This window comes from Ictidomys tridecemlineatus, chromosome 6 (genome assembly GCF_052094955.1).
Source record: "Ictidomys tridecemlineatus isolate mIctTri1 chromosome 6, mIctTri1.hap1, whole genome shotgun sequence".
Taxonomy (NCBI): domain Eukaryota; kingdom Metazoa; phylum Chordata; class Mammalia; order Rodentia; family Sciuridae; genus Ictidomys; species Ictidomys tridecemlineatus.
This window is the reverse complement of record NC_135482.1, coordinates 50,210,728-50,230,180: the sequence shown is the minus strand read 5'-3', so window position 1 is coordinate 50,230,180 and position 19,453 is coordinate 50,210,728. Positions and strand designations below refer to the sequence as shown.

At 37.9% G+C, this 19,453-nt stretch overlaps 2 protein-coding genes across 3 annotated transcripts in view; one reads left to right on the top strand and one right to left on the bottom strand.

Annotated features, from left to right (window-relative positions):
* Positions 1–633, bottom strand: part of C6H12orf56 (chromosome 6 C12orf56 homolog) — a 75,238-nt gene extending 74,605 nt beyond the window's left edge. Inside the window, exon 1 of the mRNA XM_005328691.5 lies at positions 183–633. Coding sequence (XP_005328748.1) covers positions 183–434 — 252 coding nt within the window. The 5' untranslated portion in view covers positions 435–633. The remainder of the gene's footprint in view (positions 1–182) is intronic.
* Positions 634–7,720: 7,087 nt separating this feature from the next.
* The window catches only part of Xpot (exportin for tRNA), a 41,096-nt gene continuing 29,363 nt past the window's right edge, over positions 7,721–19,453 (top strand). Inside the window, exons 1-5 of one of the 2 annotated variants that reach the window (XM_005328693.4) lie at positions 7,721–7,862; positions 11,026–11,159; positions 15,469–15,551; positions 18,003–18,059; positions 18,697–18,766. In XM_005328693.4, coding sequence (XP_005328750.1) covers positions 11,100–11,159; positions 15,469–15,551; positions 18,003–18,059; positions 18,697–18,766 — 270 coding nt within the window. In that variant the 5' untranslated portion in view covers positions 7,721–7,862; positions 11,026–11,099. Of the gene's footprint in view, positions 7,863–9,411; positions 10,048–11,025; positions 11,160–15,468; positions 15,552–18,002; positions 18,060–18,696; positions 18,767–19,453 lie in introns of those variants that run through there. The other variant, XM_040280379.2, reaches the window with a different exon arrangement.

Here is a 19,453-nt window from a genome sequence, read left to right as displayed (position 1 = left end):
AATTATCCAGCAAAATTCACAGCTTTCCTGTGTGGCTGCCCGTCCTGAAACCAGAGTGCGGAGTCTCGGGCGGGATGGGGAAGGTCTTCCTCCTCCTTCCCGCTTGCAGGACGCTGGGACTGGGGACCCATAAAGGGGTCTCCCTGCGCTTCCGAGCCCGCCTGCTAGCCCGCGCTCCTCACCAAGTCAATGGCCACGACGTCCCGCAGTGCCACGACCCGCCGGATGGACTTAGGCGGGTTTTCGGTCAAGTAGATGAGCCGGTCACTGAGTACCACATACTTCAAGGTGTGCCTCTCCGAGTCTGACACCACGATGCACGGCTCGTAGGCGCGGATGGCGTCGTAGACCTTGGGAGCCAGATGCCGCCTCAGGAACGCATCCAGGCGGCTGTTTGTGCGTGCGGGGAAGCCGGACTGAGCCCGGCTGGCCATGTGGTGCCCGCCGCCGGGCCGAGCGCTGGGACCGCGGATGCCTCCGCCAGACCGCGCCTCCCACGGTGGAACCCGCCCGCGCCACAAAGCCGCCCGCCCCGCTGCGGCCACCGCCCCGGGCGCAGGGTACCCAGCCCCGGACTGGGATCCCCTCCCGGGTAGGGTTCTCGGGATCCCGCCCCCGCGCGGTTCCGCCCCTCATCTTTGTCCCAACCTTAGACAGCGATGGGCGGAGCCAGGCGCTGGTCCTTCAGGCGCTACGGACCCGCACCTCTAGTTAATCAAGGGAAACACTCGGTGACAAGGGAACAGTTTAGGGGCGCTCCTGTCCCTCCCCTCCCCTCCCGTCCGCCCCCTTCCCGCCTGCACTAGCTATTGTTAGTGGTTTCATGTTAGAAACTTGAAAGAGATGAAAGTTGCCGATTTACTTTTTTAGAATCCTATTAAGACACGAATTTAGCATTTGATTATGACATTACCCAGTATAACTCTAGTTTTGTCTTGGGTGTAAACACAGGTCTTCTTTCTCCATCTAGTTAAAAGCTCTCTTCAAGAAGGGATTCTTATAAATGGTTTGGGCACACCCAAGCGTACCTAAAGGATGTTGCATTCTGGCTGCTCAGGACAACCTAAGATTCGCCTGGGCGAATCCAGTTGAACTTGACAGGTTGACGAATGCTGATTACATAGCCCTGAAGGTATAGAGTGATAAAAGTACTGTTTGATTTTTATAGGCCAGGAATAACATAAAATTAGATTAGCAAGACGAAAGGGGCATAGCAGAAACTTCCTACATGAGCACTTCCATTTGTATTTCAAAACTTAGAAAAGGATTTCTCTTCTTTTTCGAATTCACACAAAGGCCTGACAATGAACCATTATCATTGCTCCAGCTGCTTGGAACCCTGAATCAAATTAAATATTCTTTACAATAATTGATATTCCCCTTTTCTTCATATTTTTCTATTTTATACTGTATGTTGTAAGCAATTTCAAATCCTTTGTGGAAAGAAGGTATATAAACGTATTACAATGTTTATACAGATATTGTATACTACATCCCTACAAAAAGCAAAGAGGAATGCTTGGGTCTGGCTACACTCAAGATCATTCCGCAGAATTGAATAAAAGCAAAGAAACAGGAATATTGTACCTTGGAAAGACTGTATTTGGTAAGAATAGGAGAGAAGTGCCACCTGCTGGCAAAATCTTAAATGGTCTCCATATTTGGAGTTTTCCCAGGATCTGATAATTTGTCTGACCCTCCCATTGATGCCAAGGGACCATATACCATTACTTACAGGAAGCTGCATGGCTATTCCCTCTAAAGACTGTTCATTACCTAAACCATTCTAGTTTGTTGCTTTAAACCAATAGAAAGGCAAAGTCCCTTTGCCTTTCCCACTCAACAGAGAAATTTAGAGATAAATAACTCCAATAGAGATTGGAAAGTGAGGCCCAAGTAGGAGAAAAGTTCTAATTCCACATCACTATTCTCTCAGGCTTCTTGCATCCTATCCACTTCCCAGGACTAAGAGAAAGCGAGGGATTGAACTAGGACCAGAAGAGGCAGCATACCTGATCTATTTGCTGCCATTATGAAGAAGCTTGTAGTGACAAAGTTACTAAGCTTAACACACCTTAACATGCAGCATGCAAAAAAGGGAATTTGACATGTGGTTGGTGATCAAGGTGGCTTCAGTTAAACTTTTAACTTTGGGGCACACAGAGATGACAATATCATAGTTTCCAAGTATTCTATGTTCTATACCGTTGCTAAGGTAACAAAAATTACTGTATTTGGAGCCAGTAAAACTGGATTAGAGTACTAACCCTTCATTTGGTACAGATTCAGAGCAATTGAGCACTTAATAGATGTTTCTTGTTTAAACTACCAAAAGAAATGGAGCATTTCTCCCTGGAGCTAATCCCCAAAGTTATTCTCCTTTTCATCAGATCTTGGGTCCAGAGATGGTCAATTCAGTTGATCTGAAAGGACAGATGAGCATAGAACTGTAGAGTTGGATGAGCTGGGTTCAAATCCCAATAATAGTTACATAAAATGAATCTGTTGAATTTTCAAAGGTGTCTGATTTGGGAACCTTTTAGTGCTTCCACTTAGTATTAATGAATACTCTCCATTTAAATATCCACAACAATTAGCAATCAAATGATAGAGAGATGTCATTATAATGAAGTGTGAAAGAACATGCAAATAATTGGATTAAAAAATGTTTTCTTTTACTGAATAATGCTCTAGTGCTCTATTCTGCCTCTCAGGCTTCCTGATACCATATACATACTTTCTCTAAACAGAAATCTATAACTGGACCAGGACCAGTAAAGACAGTATACCTGACCTGTTTCCCAACTTCTTTCATGAAGCCCATCATGAATGAGGTTTTGTTAACAATGGCATTAGGCTTAAAAAACAAAACAAAACACTGAAATGAAGCACATCAAGAGAATCTGACACACAATCCAGTGGTTATCAGCTCACAATTATGGTATTTAGGGCTCAACTCCAAAATCTCACAAATATTTACTGAGAAACTACTATCCACAAACTGAATCAGAACACCTTGTCTTTAAGAACTGACTAAGCTGGGTGTGGTGGTACATTCCTGTAATCCCAACAGTTTGGGAGGCTGAAGCAAGAGGATTGTAAATTACATACCCACTTCAGCAATTTAGCAAGACTGTGTCTCAAAATAAAAAATTTAAAAGGGTTGCAGGTATATCTCAGTGGTTAAGCACCCCTGAGTTAAATCCCCTGTACCAAAAAAATAAAAAATAATTGGCCTTCTTTTTTTAATTTAATTTTTAATTTTTTTTCAATTTATTATTTATTATTTTTGCATTACAATTCTTAATGGCCTTCTAATATGTAACACAATCACACCAATTTAATACAAAACAAAGACACAAAAATACATTAATGGCATGAAATTTAAAAAAAAAACAACATCAAAGAAATGGACAAGCACATGCCTGATTAAGGTAATATAGAAAGGCCTTATAAGGGAGGTACATTAATTCAATGCTCAAAGAGTAAATGCAACCCTTTATTTTTCTTTTATTATAGTTGGTTTAATTTTTTTCTGATTTTGAAAATAGTACATGGTCACTACTAAGAATTTTTCTAAAATTCAAAAATGAAAATCATCCCGCATCCTCAGTACCTGGGGATAGCCATTTCACCTAGAGGATGTATTTCCTTCATTGAAGTCTTAGACAAACTTTGATGTCCTAATCCAAAGTTAAAAAAAAAAAAAACAAAGTAAGGAATAGAACAGAACAGAAAGATGTGCTAAACAACTATATGCTGCAATAGAATATGGCCATTGAACATAAAGGGCACAAAGGTAATCCTAGCAGCTTTGCAATGTTGAGAAATTCATTGGGAAAAAGAGCAAAACAAGAGGAAGGCATACTTTGTGAAGAAGATCACAACTTTGGTTTTAGACATTGTTTTAGTCATTTTAGACTATTATGACAAATTGCCATAGATGAGGAGACTTAAACAACATTTATTTCTCACAGTTCTGGAGTCTGTAAGGTGTTGGCAGATCCAGTGTCTGGTGAGGTCCTACTTTCTGGTGTGCTGTCTTCTTGTCTCCTCAAATGGCCAAAAGAAAGTTAGCTTTTATGAGAATTTAAAAGGGACCGATTCTCATGACCTAATTACCTCCCCAAAGTCTCACCTCCAAATATACTATCACAGTGGGATTAGGGTTTCAATATATGAATCAACATATGATCCAACATTCAATCCATGTTACAGTTGAAGTGCTGGTGAGACTGGTAGATATCTGGGAAGTTGGGAGTATAGAATATTAAAACAAGAAGTATAGAACTGGATTATCATAGCACTGAATGTTGAAACTACAGAACTAGATAATTATTGAGAGAGCAAGTATAGGCAGAAAACCGTATGACTTAAAACATAGGCTTGAGGAAGACATGTTAAGAAGTCAAAAGTAGAGGTGTGGTGAAGAAGATGAGTAGTCAAAAAAGTAAAAAGAAATTAATAAAAGGGTCAAAAGTCAAGAGAGTTGAGAATTTCAAAGAGGAAAGAGTAAACAGAAAAGCTGAAAAAATTAATTAATGAATAAAAGTAGTCAGTGAGTTGGTTAATTTGTAAAAGTAATTAATAGAATGACTTAGGAGTACAAATCACAAAAATTGAGGGAAAGAAAGAATAAATGTAGGCCAAAAAAAAAAGGATATGCTACTGACAAGAAATTCCTAATCAGGAGTCCACAGTTCTAGCTCCCCATTTACCAACTGTGTAACTTTGAAGACAGTACTTAAAATAGATTCATCTTGGTGTCCTGATCTGGAAATTTAAATTTTAAAATAATGATAATGGTACCTGCTCCATCCCTATAATGTTAAAGAGGAACACATTTTAAAAGATATATAAAACCATAATGAAATAAACATACAAATGTTATCTATCATAATTCTTTCAAGTACTCTGGCAACTGAAAGAAAAGGATATAGGGAGCATGAACAAATTAAGTTTTGTTGTTATAAGAAAGGGGCCTCCTTGGGATAGAAATCAAGGCGTTGAGCATGCTAAGCAAGTGAGTAAACCTTACTTTTATAAAAGGTAAACCTTACTTTTAAATAAATTGAGGAGGGTCATATTTTTCTTATACCTGGCCCAAATAAAAATTTTGTTGATGATTAACAAAATAAGGGGCCTCTGAATACATTTATAGGAAGAAGAATTAACTTTCTACTAGATCTACAATGCCATCAACCTTGATGAATCTTCATTTGAAAGACAGGCTAGGAGCACAGGCCCCTAAGAGTCAGGCCAGTAAATTTGAATCACAGCTCTGCTAGTTGACATCTATGCACTTTGGTTCTGTCATCTATAAAATGGGGAAGCTAATAATACCTACCTCCACAAAGTTGTGAGAATTACAGTATAAATACTTAGAACTGTCTGCCACATAAAAGTTTAAAAATATTGACAATACATAAAGGCATTGCCATATGCAATTTACATGCCTTATGTTAAAGTAATGATAGTGTTATTTGTCAAAATTTTGATAACTAGGGAGTGGGGTTGTGGCTCAGCAGTAGAGTGCTCGCCTAACACATGCAAGGCCCTGGGTTAGATCCTCAGCACCACATATAAATAAAATAAAGGTATTGTTTTCAATACCTTTAAATTGTTTTACAACTAAAAAATTGTTTTACAACTAAATTGTTTTACAACTAAAAAATAAATATTAAAAAAATTGATAACTAGTATCTTATGTTAGCCTGAGATGAAAAACCATCTCTTCATGGATAGGGCAGCCAGAATATGGAATGATCAAATGTAATCTCCTTCTCAGGTCCACTTCAGTTGGTTTCCACTCAGTTCTTCCTTATTTGTTCTGAAATAATACATGCTTATAAACCTGAAAAAGATTTTTTACTATCTTGAGTATTTGAACCACCATAAAGGAAAGGGCCAATGTTACTAAGTATACTGTAGATAAGCTATAGATACTAGATAAGCTTTGTGTATTTAACATATGAAGTGCTTGCAAAATGAATTTATGAATGAAAAAGGCAATTACAGTACAACAGACTAAAGTCTTTAGGATGAAGCAGTGGAACATGTGAACAAATTACAGACTGCCAGGATTAGTACTGGGACTCCGTAGTCCCTGATTGATCATCACAGCTAACATAATTCATGTAGTGATTTGTTCATTGAGTTTTTATCTATAGACTGGCACTAGGCTAGACTCTGGCAATACTCTGAAATAGGACGGAAATCCTAGTCTGTCATTTTAAAGACGTCAAAAACCTGATGCAATAGTGATTCAAGATATTTTATATATGAAATTTTAACAGGGATTCACTTGATGCTTCAACTATATCTCTTGTGGCTTTGAAACTTACATGTTTTTTCTATTTCCCAAACTTCTTCTCCCTGGTCTTCTTTTCCCTAACCTCTCCTTCCTGATCTCTCCTCGCTAATCTCATTTTCTCTGAATTACTTCTATAAAAGTCCCCTGTTCCTGCTGATGGAACCCCTTTGGGACAGGGGTCCCTTGTGTTTCTCCTAGCAAAGCAATAAACCATCTTTTTCTTTTTTCTCAAAACCATATCCTCCTTATTTGATTGGCATAGCGGACAAGCTTTCAGCAACAAAATGTTATGTACACTGAACATGGGAGTCACTAAATAAATGTAGCTGTTGCTATACAAATTTTATTCTATTTCTTTTCCCATTTCCCTCCCAAGTTTTGTTTGTACGCTGCACTCTCAGTGCCTACATATAGCCTACATTCAGTACATAATGAATAATCAACAGTGAAACCTAAATATTGAGCACCCGTGTGATGAACACGTCTAAACAATCCTCAACAATCACCCTCTGTGGTTGTTACTATTACTTTACCATTTCACAGATGAGTAAACTGAAGTACAAAGTAACATGCTTGAGGTCAACTGCTATTGAGGGATAAGACTGGGATTCAAAACGAGGGGGCTGGAGCCTACAACTGCCTCTTTGCAGCATTAACAAATTAATAACTCAGAGACCGAATAAATGAAGCAACTCTTAGTACCAACGGAGAAAAATCGATGAATAGGCATTCTTACAAATGATGTCCTTTTCGTGGACAAAATATGTATGTTTAAAGTTAACTCATCAGATCTTCACGCTCATGGACTCCAGACACGTGGAATCACAGAAAAGGAATTAATTGACACATGGTTTGAACCATGTCAGCCCGATCTCAGGAACTCAGTCCTCTAACCTATCAACTACTTAACAAAGCTCTTCAGGAAGATGGAACTTGACCCCGCAACTAGAAACCAGCACAGACACTCCCTGGGACTGAGGGAACAGGGTCGACGAGGCGGGGGGCACCGCACCGGGATGCCCCATCCCAGCATGCACCGTAGCCCCGACGACCCCGCCTCCCGGCGAGCTGCGAGGAGCGCGTATGCGCCCTGCCGACCGGAAGCGCCGCCTGCACATTGCATGCTGGGAGTTGTAGGCCCCCGGCCCCAGCCCGCAGGCTGCCGTCCGCACACTCCATGAGGCTGCTGGCGCTGGCCCGCGCGGCACCGACTCTGGGAGCGCGCTTCGCGCTGACTCAGCGGCGACGGTGGCAGCGGCGTTAGCCGGCCCTCGCGCTCTTTCCCTTCCTGGGGCGCCGACCCCGCCCGCCTGCTTGCTAGCTTGCCTGCTCGGCGCCACGCAAGAGAAGGCGCCAGGAGCCGCGGAGCCGCGAGAGGCGCGCGGCCCCGGCCAGCACGGTCTCCGGCGTTAGCGCTGCGGCCGTGGCGGAGGACTACGGCGACAAGAACGAGGGCCGCTCGCCCCGCTGCCTGCGTGCGGCGTCGCTCCACTCCGCTGAACGGCCCTCGGGAGTGCAGGCGAGGAGACGAGATGGAGTGATAGGGAAGGTGACTCGAGGCTCTAGGGTGGCGGGACCTGGATCCGGCTTGGTTCGCGCGAGGTTGCGAGGAAGTTGATCAGGGTGGGCTGGTCTGGGGGAGCACTGACGCCGTGGAGGGGTGCGGGCCGGGGACCCTCCACGGCGGTGCGCCCCAAGGCTGGGCGGACAGGATGGGGGTGGGTACGAGTTGTGGCCGCTGTCGCGGAGTGCGTCCCGTGTCCTAAGTGCGTGGCCGCCAGTTACCTGGTGTTTCATCACCCGAGTTGCCACGAGGCGTAGTTTTAAGGAGGGATCCGGGGAAAGGATGGGGGGCGAGGCCGGCCGAAGAGGACCAACACTCCTGTGCCCCTCCGTTTATAGAGTTACAGCGCGTCCCACCAGTTTCAGTTGCAGAAACCTTAAACTTGATTCCCCACCGCCCACCCCGCACAAAAAGGAAAAAAAAAAAAACCTGTTATTTCTGTGTAATAATTTGCCAGCACAGACACTTTATTTCTTCCCTTCCTTTCCTCACAATCCTGCAAGAGTAGAGAAGCATGATGATCCCCTGTAACCAGAAAAACGAGTACATTTTGGAGGCACTAATTAGTTGTTACTGGGGGAAGTTACGTTTTATTAAAGCGACTTGTTAGTGCGATGTTAAAAGGCTGGAAAGATTAAGCCCCAGTTTTTGAAACAGTCTTCAGTAGATGTGGAGGAATTTTTCCAAATTATTTGATTCTCGACATAATGACTCTTTGGGAAAAGTTAGGGCATAATATTCTTAAGTGTGTTGCTTGCCTTGCAAGTCCCCAGCCTTTGCAGGATGTGTAATTGAAATATTTGCCATATTGTAACAACTGTTTACACCTGCACGACTGTGTCATGTTGGAATACCATGTGTTCATGCCCAGTCTTTTTTCTAGGAAGGTCGTCATTACCTTTTTGCTCAGAGTGTAGCTCTTCAGTTGTTTCCACACACTTAAGTATTTTATCCTATTCCCTTACATATTGGTTATCCAAGTGCCTTCTCTTGGGTGTATTCTTTTTACTGACAACTGTGACAAGTTTGTTTCCTTAGGTTGTTTATTGACCATGTTTTTCTTTAGGACCACTTCCTTTTTTCCTTTTGATGGTATCAGTGTGAGGTGAACAAGCTTAAGCAGTTTGCTCTAAAGTCGTGGCACATTACATGAAGTTCCTTATAGTATTTCTGTCTGGAGTTCATAGAAACTCAATTTCATAGAAAATGTCTTTTCTCTCCATAGAGGCCTTTTTCAGGGGAATGGTAATCAGTTCTTGACATTTTTGGCTTGGGGGCGAGGAGTGCACATCTTTTTTTGTTTTCCCATCTTCAAGATGCTGATGTACTAGTTTAAGAATGCTTCAAGTGATTCCTATTCCCTGTGGGTCTACCTCTGAATTAATAACCTATTGAGGGCCCACTATGTGCCAGACATACTTTACATACTTTGTATCATTGAAGTTGTTGCAATTTTGAAGCAGATACCTTTTGCCTTTCATAGAAAGAGCTCTTAGGTTTTGTTATTCCTGAGGCTTTTTTTTTTTTTTTAATGTCAAGATTGGGTTATGAACCCAGATCTTTTTAAATCCAAAACCTGTGTTCCACATCCTAGAAACACAGTGGTAAATATTCCAGCCTTTGCTCTTTAAGGTAAATGAGAGAAAACTAGTAAGCTGACAGTGACAACACAGCAATGCTTAGGTGGGGCATCTAATCCAATTTGAAGGGTTGGACAAAAGGAGTCAAAGAAGTATTCTCAAAAGAGATGACCTCTAAATTGAATTTGAAGGACAAACTGGCTAACTAAGTAACTGAAAAGGGCAGTGTGTGCAAAGATGAAGGGCAGAATATCACTGGAAAACTGCCATGTAATGTAGGGTCATGAGTCTTGCATGGTTGGGGTTTAGAATGGTGAGGAGTCATTAAAAAATGTTTGAATTTTAATTCTGAAGACAATGGAAGTTTACATTGCTCTTCTCTAGTCTGCAGGTATGCTATGAACCGGAAGAGAAGGATTGAGCTTCCTTCTCCAAGATTCTCAGCCCATAGCCTATAACTTGGCTTTGATCCTGGCTACATCATTCCTAAAAGACAGTATCTCCTTCCCCTCTAATTAGTCACTTAGCCTCTTTAGGTTCTCTTTGGTGATGATAATTTGGAAAACAAAAAAACCCCACAGCTTTGTAAGGTAAAGCCTTTTTTCCCTGTCTTATAGTTCTTGACAAATGATGTTATTTTCACATCATTTAGAGTTTGCTCAAATAAATATACAGTCCCTTAAGAACTAAGCTGCCCTGGGTAGCTTACTGTGTTCTGATTTGAGAATGTTAGAACCTGGACTATGAAGAAATAGATTACTTTCTAGAGGGTTTTTAAAATTTTTTTTATTTTCGGTGGTAGTGGTAGTTTTGTGGTACTAGAGATTGAACCCAGGGTCTCATGCATACTAGGCAAGTGTCCCAGCAAAAAGAAAAGACCCTAAATAAGAGTAGTCAGTTCAGTTTGTGAATTTTTGTATGTACTATTACAAATTTTCTCTGAAATACATTTCTAGAATTGACTAGATTTCTGCTCTTGCAGAGGTAGAAGGTAGAACTGATCCATTGTTCAAAAGCTAAATAGCTAGCTTTTAACTCTTTTTCCTTTCTCATTCAACTTCTCTTGCAGTAAGAATATTGAACTTTTGAGATCAGACATTCTATTTTTTTTAAAGGTTTATGGTATTGGTGACTTGAAGTAGGGAAATTATTATAATTACTATAACAAAATAATCTGGATCTGTCATTTTTTAACCTAATACAGTTGCACAGTTTCATTTTTAAGTACTGGAGATAATAAGTAGCAACACTGAACACATTAGATGGCTTCAGCTGTTTAAAGAAAATAATTACTTTCTGTGCTTTATTAAAGATTTTGAAGAATAAGATAACTTCAGAACTTTAATAGTATACTTAGGTTTTTAGAAATTACACATTCACAGAGTATTTAACAGGGTCAATTCTTCTAAGACTTGGGCTCCTTTAATTGTAATCCGGTAAATTTCAAAAGATTGTTAAAACTTGTGAGCATCTTTGTATATTTTTATCATTTATTACAACATTCAGGGTAAGCATCTATTTTTGTTTATCACATATTGTTTTCTTGCACCTTTGTTTTTTATGTGCAGATGTTTGTGGATTCTTCTGCGGGATCAGAGGGCACGCCTATTATAATCAGAAAACTACAAGTATAACAGCAGGGATGGATGAACAGGCTCTTTTAGGGCTAAATCCAAATGCTGATTCAGACTTTAGACAAAGGGTAAGTTAGTCTTATATTGTTTTTTAAAGCATGTTACCACAAATATGCATTTATCAATGTGAATAAAAAATATATCTGATGATAAAGTTCTATTTATTATTTTTATTTGTTGATAGACCTTTATTTTATTTCTTTATATGTGGTGCTGAGAACCAAACCCAGTGCCTCATATGTTAGTCAAGTGCACTACCACTGAGCCCCAGCCCCAGCCCTTGATGATAAAGGTCTAATTTGTGTAGAAATGAAGAGACGAAAACAAAACTGATGCAAGTGTGTTCTTAATGTAGAAAGTGCTATTATTTCAGTTTAGTTGACTAAACCAAAGTATTAAAATCTTATGTAATTCAAAGTAGGACTTTATGCAACATTAGTCATTATTTTTAATTATTTAGAAGTTGTAATGCAGAGAGAAGATTGTTCAATGGATTTTAGTAGTGAACATGCATATTCTATAAACATCTCATTGCTTGGCTTGGTCTTTCAAAGTTGTTTAATACTTGTATTACTGATATTTACTATGCTTATTATTTAGTCCAGGCAGACATGTAAATAAGCAGTTAGGATATGCCGTGTTTTAAGTCATATAAAATGATTACTACATGATAAGGAATCCATTAGGAATGCTACGATTTTTGGATAAGCGTAAACAATTAGACATAATGAAACCTACAACTGTAATCACTATAGCTGAATAATAAGACATCTAAAGAACAAGCCTGTAATTTTTTAAAGATGTGGGCTTTCTGAAGTATAGCATAAGACGAAGGAGAGGAATTTTTTTCTCTTTTCTTTCTACTTCTCATAGCAGAGTATTTTTTATAAATGACCTAACCAAAGTTAGTAATCTCACTAGATATTATAGCCATTTTTGTTTTTTTAAGTACAAACTTTCTTTTTTTAAAAGATGGACACAGTACCTTTATTTTTATATGGTGCTGAGAACCAGACTGTGCCTCACTCACATATGCTAGGCAAGCAGTGTATTACTGAACTACAACACCAGCAGAAGTACAAACATTTTTAAATAACAAAAAAGATTCAAGTAGTTTTTAACATAAGTGAATGCTTCTACTGTTCAGTAAGTAGCTCTCCAGATACAGAAAAATAAATAAAAAGGAATTGAGATTTAAATGCTTGACCCATTTTAAGATATCTGACAAACTAATTAGGACATTAATAGATTATACACATTTATTCTGTGTATAAACAAAGATTTCTTTTTTAAATTAAGTTCCAGTATTCAACAGATTTTTAAAATTTTGCCATGATTTTTCAGAAAAGTAAAATCAATATATTATTAGTGGTTTTAATACAGGAGTTGTGCTTTTTTTTCATCAATAAAAATGTTTTTTTCTATCATAGGATATTTTAAATATCCAGGTCCAGGCTTAATTTGATGGCCCATTAAACCAACCCAAGTAACAGAAATAATTAAGATGAAAAAGAATGAATCAAGGAATAGTGAATTCTCATAATCCTGGATTATAGTTCAGGAATAGTGGGAATTGATCGGTTTTGGTGGTTAGATAAATGACCGTTTGCTAACCCCAGTTACTCACTTGTTCAATTGTCCTTCTCTGTTTTCTGTATGAGCAGTAAAAATAGCTGAACTGACTCTGTTGGCACTTAAATGCAGGAAAAAGGTATGGGATAGAAGTAGGTGATGAAGGCTAGGTTGTCTTCATCATTTAAAAAAAAAATGTTGGTAGGGGCTAGGGTTTTAGCTTATCGGTAGAGCACTCGCCTAGCACATGCAAAACCCTGGATTTGATCCTCAGCACCACATAAAAATAAATAAATAAAATAAAGATATTGTGTCCAACTTCACCTAACAAATAAATATATTTTTTAAATGCTAATCATACATGGATTCACAGCACAAAGATTGAAAGTTTTCAGGTTATTTCCCTCACCTCTTTTTTGAAAATACACTACCCACCTTTAGCTTAAAACCTGCTATTATTTAAAAAAAATTATATGCTAGCAATAATTCTACCAGGTAAACTGTTACCTACTTTGGTGGAGGGAGTGAATTATTAGGTGGCAGTGCAACATATGTAATTGACTTCCACCTTATCCCCTGTCCTGGACCTATGGTATTCATAAAGAAAACCATAGTTTTCACAGACTGCTGTTAGAAAACAACTGAATTTAAGAGTCTTTCATAGCTGCCTGGTCTTAAATTGTTAATTTCTGAAGATAGCCATTACTCTGGGTTATTTTCCAGCATCCACAATCAATTCTCTATGGCTACCAATTGGGTGTCTTATAATTCAGTTCAGTTCTGACACTACCAGGAATTAGGTTCAGACCCCACAAGTTACAGGCTCAAGTCTCATTCTGTTGACTGACTTTAAGTTGAGGGCTCACATGACTCCTTCCTCAGGTTTGATTATTTTCTAGAATGACTCACAGAACTCAGGAAAGCATTTATTTACTGTTGCCAGTTTATTACACAGAATACAACTCAGGAATAGCCAAAAAGAAGAGATGCCTAGGGCAAGGTATGGAGGAAGGGAAAACCAAGCTTTCCTGCCCTCTCTGTGCTAACCTTCCTCCCTTCACCTCAGTGTGCACATTCTGGAAGTATGAATAATAAATAAATAACAAAAAAGTATATAGAGTTTAGAGTATACATAATACATAACAAAAAGTGTATAGAGCTTAGTCTCCAGTTTCCACCTCCGCTTCTCAGAGATAGGTGTTTGAGACTGAAAGTACCAACCTTTTCATCACTTAGCCATTCTGAGGCTATTTCAGAGGCTCCATGCTAAGTCCCCTCTAGCATAAGTTCTGTTGTGTTCCTGAGGAGCTCATTATAAATAACAAAAGACAATTCTACAATGCCAAGGTTTTTAAGAGCTCCTGCTGTGAAGAAGGGGAGGGAGCAAACCCAAATATATTTCTTCTTATACCACATTTATATTTAAAGTAGCTTTGGTCTTCAGCTCATCTTCATTAATGGAAACAGCCACTGATTTTGTGTATGAAAATCCACTCAGTCCACTCCTTCGTTCATAGATTCATAAAAGTAGAGGAAACTGTCACCTAAATATAAATATAGTGGCTTTTACTTCTAACCCAAAGAAAAAATAATTTTATATTTTGATTCAGTTTACATGTATACTTGTACACAAATATAACTAAAGTTATATAAAATAATATTAATTCTTGCCATGTAATGCACTCTGATATATTCTCATATTTAGTTTTTTTTAATCATTGATGAAGACTGCTAAATTAACTTTATCACTAATGGTACAAAACATTCTTTTTAATTCTGACAAATTGGAATTATGTTTTTCTAATGCTTAATGTTCCTCCACCTCATTACCTCATATCAAAGTTGCACCAGTTCATAATTAGTTTAAGTCATTTAGCAGTATTTCTAATTTATAATTTTCTTGGCTATTTGAGATACTCTTCGCAAGTTAAGATTACGTTATTGGTCCATTTTCATAAGTGAACCCTGAATCTATTGTAATATACTGATGGAAAAACATGGCATACATAATTCCCACTTGCCTGCTAGTAGCATATGGACTTGATTCTGCATCCATACAAGGATACACTTGCTCTGGGCACAGTGGTGCACATCTGTAATCCCAGCAACTAGGAAGACTGAGTTTTCAAGACTGAACTTGAAAGGAGAATTTCAAGTTCGAAGCCAGCCTAAGCTACTTAGTGAGACCCTGTCTCAAAATTTAAAAAAAAAATTAGAGACATGGCTCAGTGGTTAAGCGCCTCTGGATTCAATCCCTGGTACCAAAAAAAAGGTGCACTTGCTCTTTTTGCTCTTTGTTAGTACATATTTTCTCTGATTACAAGGGCTGGATTCATGAACAGCGGAATGAGAAACAGCTTTGAATTTTTCAATTATTCAATAATTTCCAAAATTCATATCATGTAATTATTCTCCAATTTTAATATTTTTAAGGGAATTATATGATATGATTGAAGAATTGAAATATTGTCCTATGTAACAGTAGATCAAATAATATAGATAAAATATTATCTTTTATAATCACCTCTTTAGTAGCAGATTTGCTGTACCTTTTTATAATTGCATATATCTCAGTATTATGGCACTTGATAAAAACACTTGTACATTTTTTCTCTCAGTTCTTAATAGCCCAGTGAAGTCTGCAGTGCTATTGTGCTGTCTCCTAGACTCTAAGGAAATGGGTTTGAGTATGTTAAATTCACTGATTGGTTATCGATTTACTACTCCTAGAATATTTTGTTCAGTGTTAATGGGGCATTGAGATTGACTATTCTAAATGTGTTTCTTTGTTTTATAATTTTTCAGGCCCTGGCCTATTTTGAGCAGTTAAAGATATCCCCAGATGCCTGGCAGGTGTGTGCAGAAGCTCTAGCCCAGAGGACATATAGGTAATTAAAACAAAATTTGTATGACATATGAAAGAATTTAAATTTCTGTGAACATAACAGGACTATTAGATTTATCTATTTTGGAAGGTTTTCATAAAAGCATTTTGTGACATGCCTTTTAGAAAACCATTAATATACAGTCATTTAGTATAGAAATGAGAAATAATGAACCAAAAATTGGGCCATTTGAGAATTGACTTTTGAGTAAAACTGTCCTTTGCTATATGTATGTTATGTTCCTGATAGCAAATCTTAGCTGAAATAGACTGCAGAAAAACTTCCTTATCTCATGATTGGGAATTTTAATTGAGTTTTCTAAAAAGTTGGTAAAGAGGGTGATCATAAATGGTGTATAACCTGAGTTTTAGATTTTAACCTAAATTATGTTAACTTGCATTCACTTCATCCTTGTGGATTACACCCATAGTGCATCAATTTACGATTTCCAGCATGGGTCTCTATAATAGACTGAGGCACAATGAGAGCAGATTCCTAGGAATTTGTCTAACCCACTTCAAATATGTATAAGGTTTTCCCCCTGCAATGTAACTTTTTTGGGGGAAGGAGGAGTTCAGGAGATTGAACCCAGGGCACTTTACCACTGAGCTATACCCCAGTTCCTTTTTATTTTGAGGTAAGTTGCTAAGGCTGGCCTTGAACTTGTGATCCTCCTGCCTCAGTCACTTCAGATTGCTGAGATTACAAGCACATGCCACCATGTCTAGCTGTGATGTGACTTATTTGTAGTCCCTCTAAAGCAGTCAATTTAATTTTTACAGATATAGGAATTCTCATGGCTCTGGATGTGGCTCAATGGTAGAGTGCTTGCCTGGCATGCTTGAGGCCCTGGGTTCAATCCGCAGTACTACACACATGCTAAAAAAATAAAATATAAAAAGAAAAAGGAACTCTAATTATACTTATTTTATCAGCTTATATAATAGTTAAGTTACTTTCTTATAAAAGAAGTAAAACTGGCATTATGTGACTTGTGGGAAACATAACCAATTAGCAATAAACAAAGAGGTCACTGGAATGGAAGTGCATGGGCTTAGAGACAGCCTCCTGCCTGGAGTTGTTGGAGTGCTGTTCTGTCATTTTGTTTGATAGCTGAAACCCAATGTTGGAGTTTTGTGAAAACTGATTTTGAGAAAGCATCTTAGTCTTAGAGTAATTAAGAGATGACTTTTAATTAAAGACTGCCCCCTAGTTTATTCCTTGAGTGGAAAAATGTGATCCTTACATAATTCAGTGAAGGTTGAAGTGTGATCCATAATAAAAACAAAAACCTAAGGTCTGAGAAGAGTACAAATTAAACCTAATTTTTAAAAAGTGTTCTATATCTTTTTGTGTATGAAATTATTTTATTTGGTCAATTCATATAGTCTAAATTAAGATGGAATCTCCATTCTTACTTTGACCAGTTACTTTACATAGGAAAAGTTGTTCCATAATTAAGCCAGGCCTAAACCAACCATCTTGAGTGAACAGATTGTTAGATGCTAAAAGGACTTTTGTCAGAGTTTATGGCTGGCTCACTAAAACTCTGTATCACTGCTACAGAGATAGTGGGAAGTGGATAATTGGCATGTGTTGATTTATTTGCTGCCATCTTGTGATGGTAATATATTTATAATGTGTTTGTTTGTGGGTCCCCACCACCACCACCATTGCTGGGGATTGAACCCAGGGCCTCATGAATGCCAGGCAAGCACTCTACCACTGAACCACATCCCCAGCCCCTATATTTATAATTTGATTTGCTATATGAACTTTGAGGCTAGACTGATAGTCTTGTAGCCCTATTGTAGATTTGTCTGTGACAGAATTGATTTAGGTTGATTTGGGGGGTGGGGGTGGTACTGGAAAGTAAACCCAGTAGCAATTTAGCACTGACCTATATCCCAAGCCCTTTTTTTTTTTCCCCTTTAAAACAGGGTCTCATTAAGTTGCTGAGGCTGAGGCTGGCCTTGAACTTGTGGTCCTCCTGTCAGCTTTCTGAGCCACTGGGAGGGTTGTGTCACTATACCTGGCAAGGTTGAATTTTAAGTGGGAACTAGATGGTCTTTGATTTGACTCATTCTCTTGCTGTTGTACCATTTTTGTACACCTGACCTATTGTAAACAAAATTGTTCCAGAAATCTTAACATCTAGAATTTGAGGGAAGCCCTTCTGTTTATCAATCACTATATTTAAAGTACATCTTAAAAGTTTTTGGTTATTTTGATTACCAGATTTAATGGAAATATTGAATATTATATATAGTATTTAGAGTTCTGTTAGCTTTTTACACAGATTTGAATGTTATAATAAGTTCAGTAAATAGAAAATAAGTCACAAGGTCTAGTTTGAGAAACTTCAGCTATTATTCATGAATTTTGCTTTTGTTTTACCCAATTCATATTCTCTTTATCTAATTTTCTTTTTTGCTCTTGTCTTTGCTTTTGCAGTGATGATCACATAAAGTTTTTCTGCTTTCAAGTATTAGAACATCAAGTTAAATACAAGTAGGTCTTTTACTAACTACTCTTATTCAGACTTGTGGGGTGAGGTCATTATTTTTATTTGGTTTTTCCTTCCTTGAGGAGATCATAATATAGGTTGTAAATTAACAATGTGTAAGTTATATCCAGGTTGTAAATGTTTTGATTTGTCCTCAAAATAAATTAGGTTTTGATTTATCCCAAAGAAAGTTAGTTGATTATATATAGAAATAGACATTTCATAGAAAAAATCTAGAATTCCAACTTCTCTGGAGAAACCAGATGAACCAACAGTAGACCTGTTTCCAAATAATAACTTGAGTTGAGTGGCAGCACCTGTATTCAGAACTCCTGCTTTAATTAAGGAAAAATAAAGAATCATCAGTTGGTTTATTCAGTAGACCAAAGACCTGAGATTATGGATATATTTGTTTGAAAAATTATGTAGCTATAAAAGATGGATAATGATACCCTGTCTGCTGTCTTCATCCCTCTTTTCTTTGAAGCAATGTTGTGAGACATTAACAGTTTATTCTTGGAAACTTTACATAATTGAGGGCTATACAGACTTTCCCTTTCAAATATATGAAACTTACTTTTCAAAACCACAGACAGCCACACAAATGTAGCCACTATTCTTTCTCTTCTCTATTTTGAACAGATATTCAGAACTAACCACTGTTCAACAACAACTAATTAGGGAGACGCTCATATCTTGGCTTCAAGCTCAGGTAAAATTTTCTTTCAAAGCCTTAAATGATCAGATTTTCAACCTTTTATGTTAAAAGTGCTAGTTTTGAAGATCATGGGTAGAAGGAAACTTAGCAATTACTTTAAAATTCTGCCAGTAACAAACTGTTATACTTTCCATGACACATTGTAGTAATTTTGGTTTTAAAAATAATTCATTATTTTTTATTTCATTTATTTTTTACTCCTTGACAAAAGCTACTTTTCTGATTGGTTCCTGGACAGTCTCTTCCCAAGGGCCTTTTTCAAAGGGCCAGCAGAGTTCTTTAGTCACAGCATATTCTTTTTGGTTAATTATAGCCAATTTTAACTTATAAAGTAGTTGTGTTGCTAGAGGTTTTTATTTTCCTCAAAGAGAAGACAGAAGGAAAATATTTGAAGCTTTTTTAAAAAAAAAAATTGTACAAATAATTAAAACTGCATATGAAACTTAAAAATGTAAAAATGAGAAGTAACTGTTAAAAACCTTTATTTATATTAGATTGTTCTCTAGCCAGTCACTTAAATACTTTTATAATTTTGATATAATTTTGTTTCACTGCTAATATGGACCATGTTGAAATTTTGTGGGATTTTGCTTATACGTGATCAGTGGGAAAATGATGTTTTTGGGGTTTTGTGGGGGGGGTTGTTTGTTTGTTTGTTTGTTTGTTTAATTTAGTGGAATG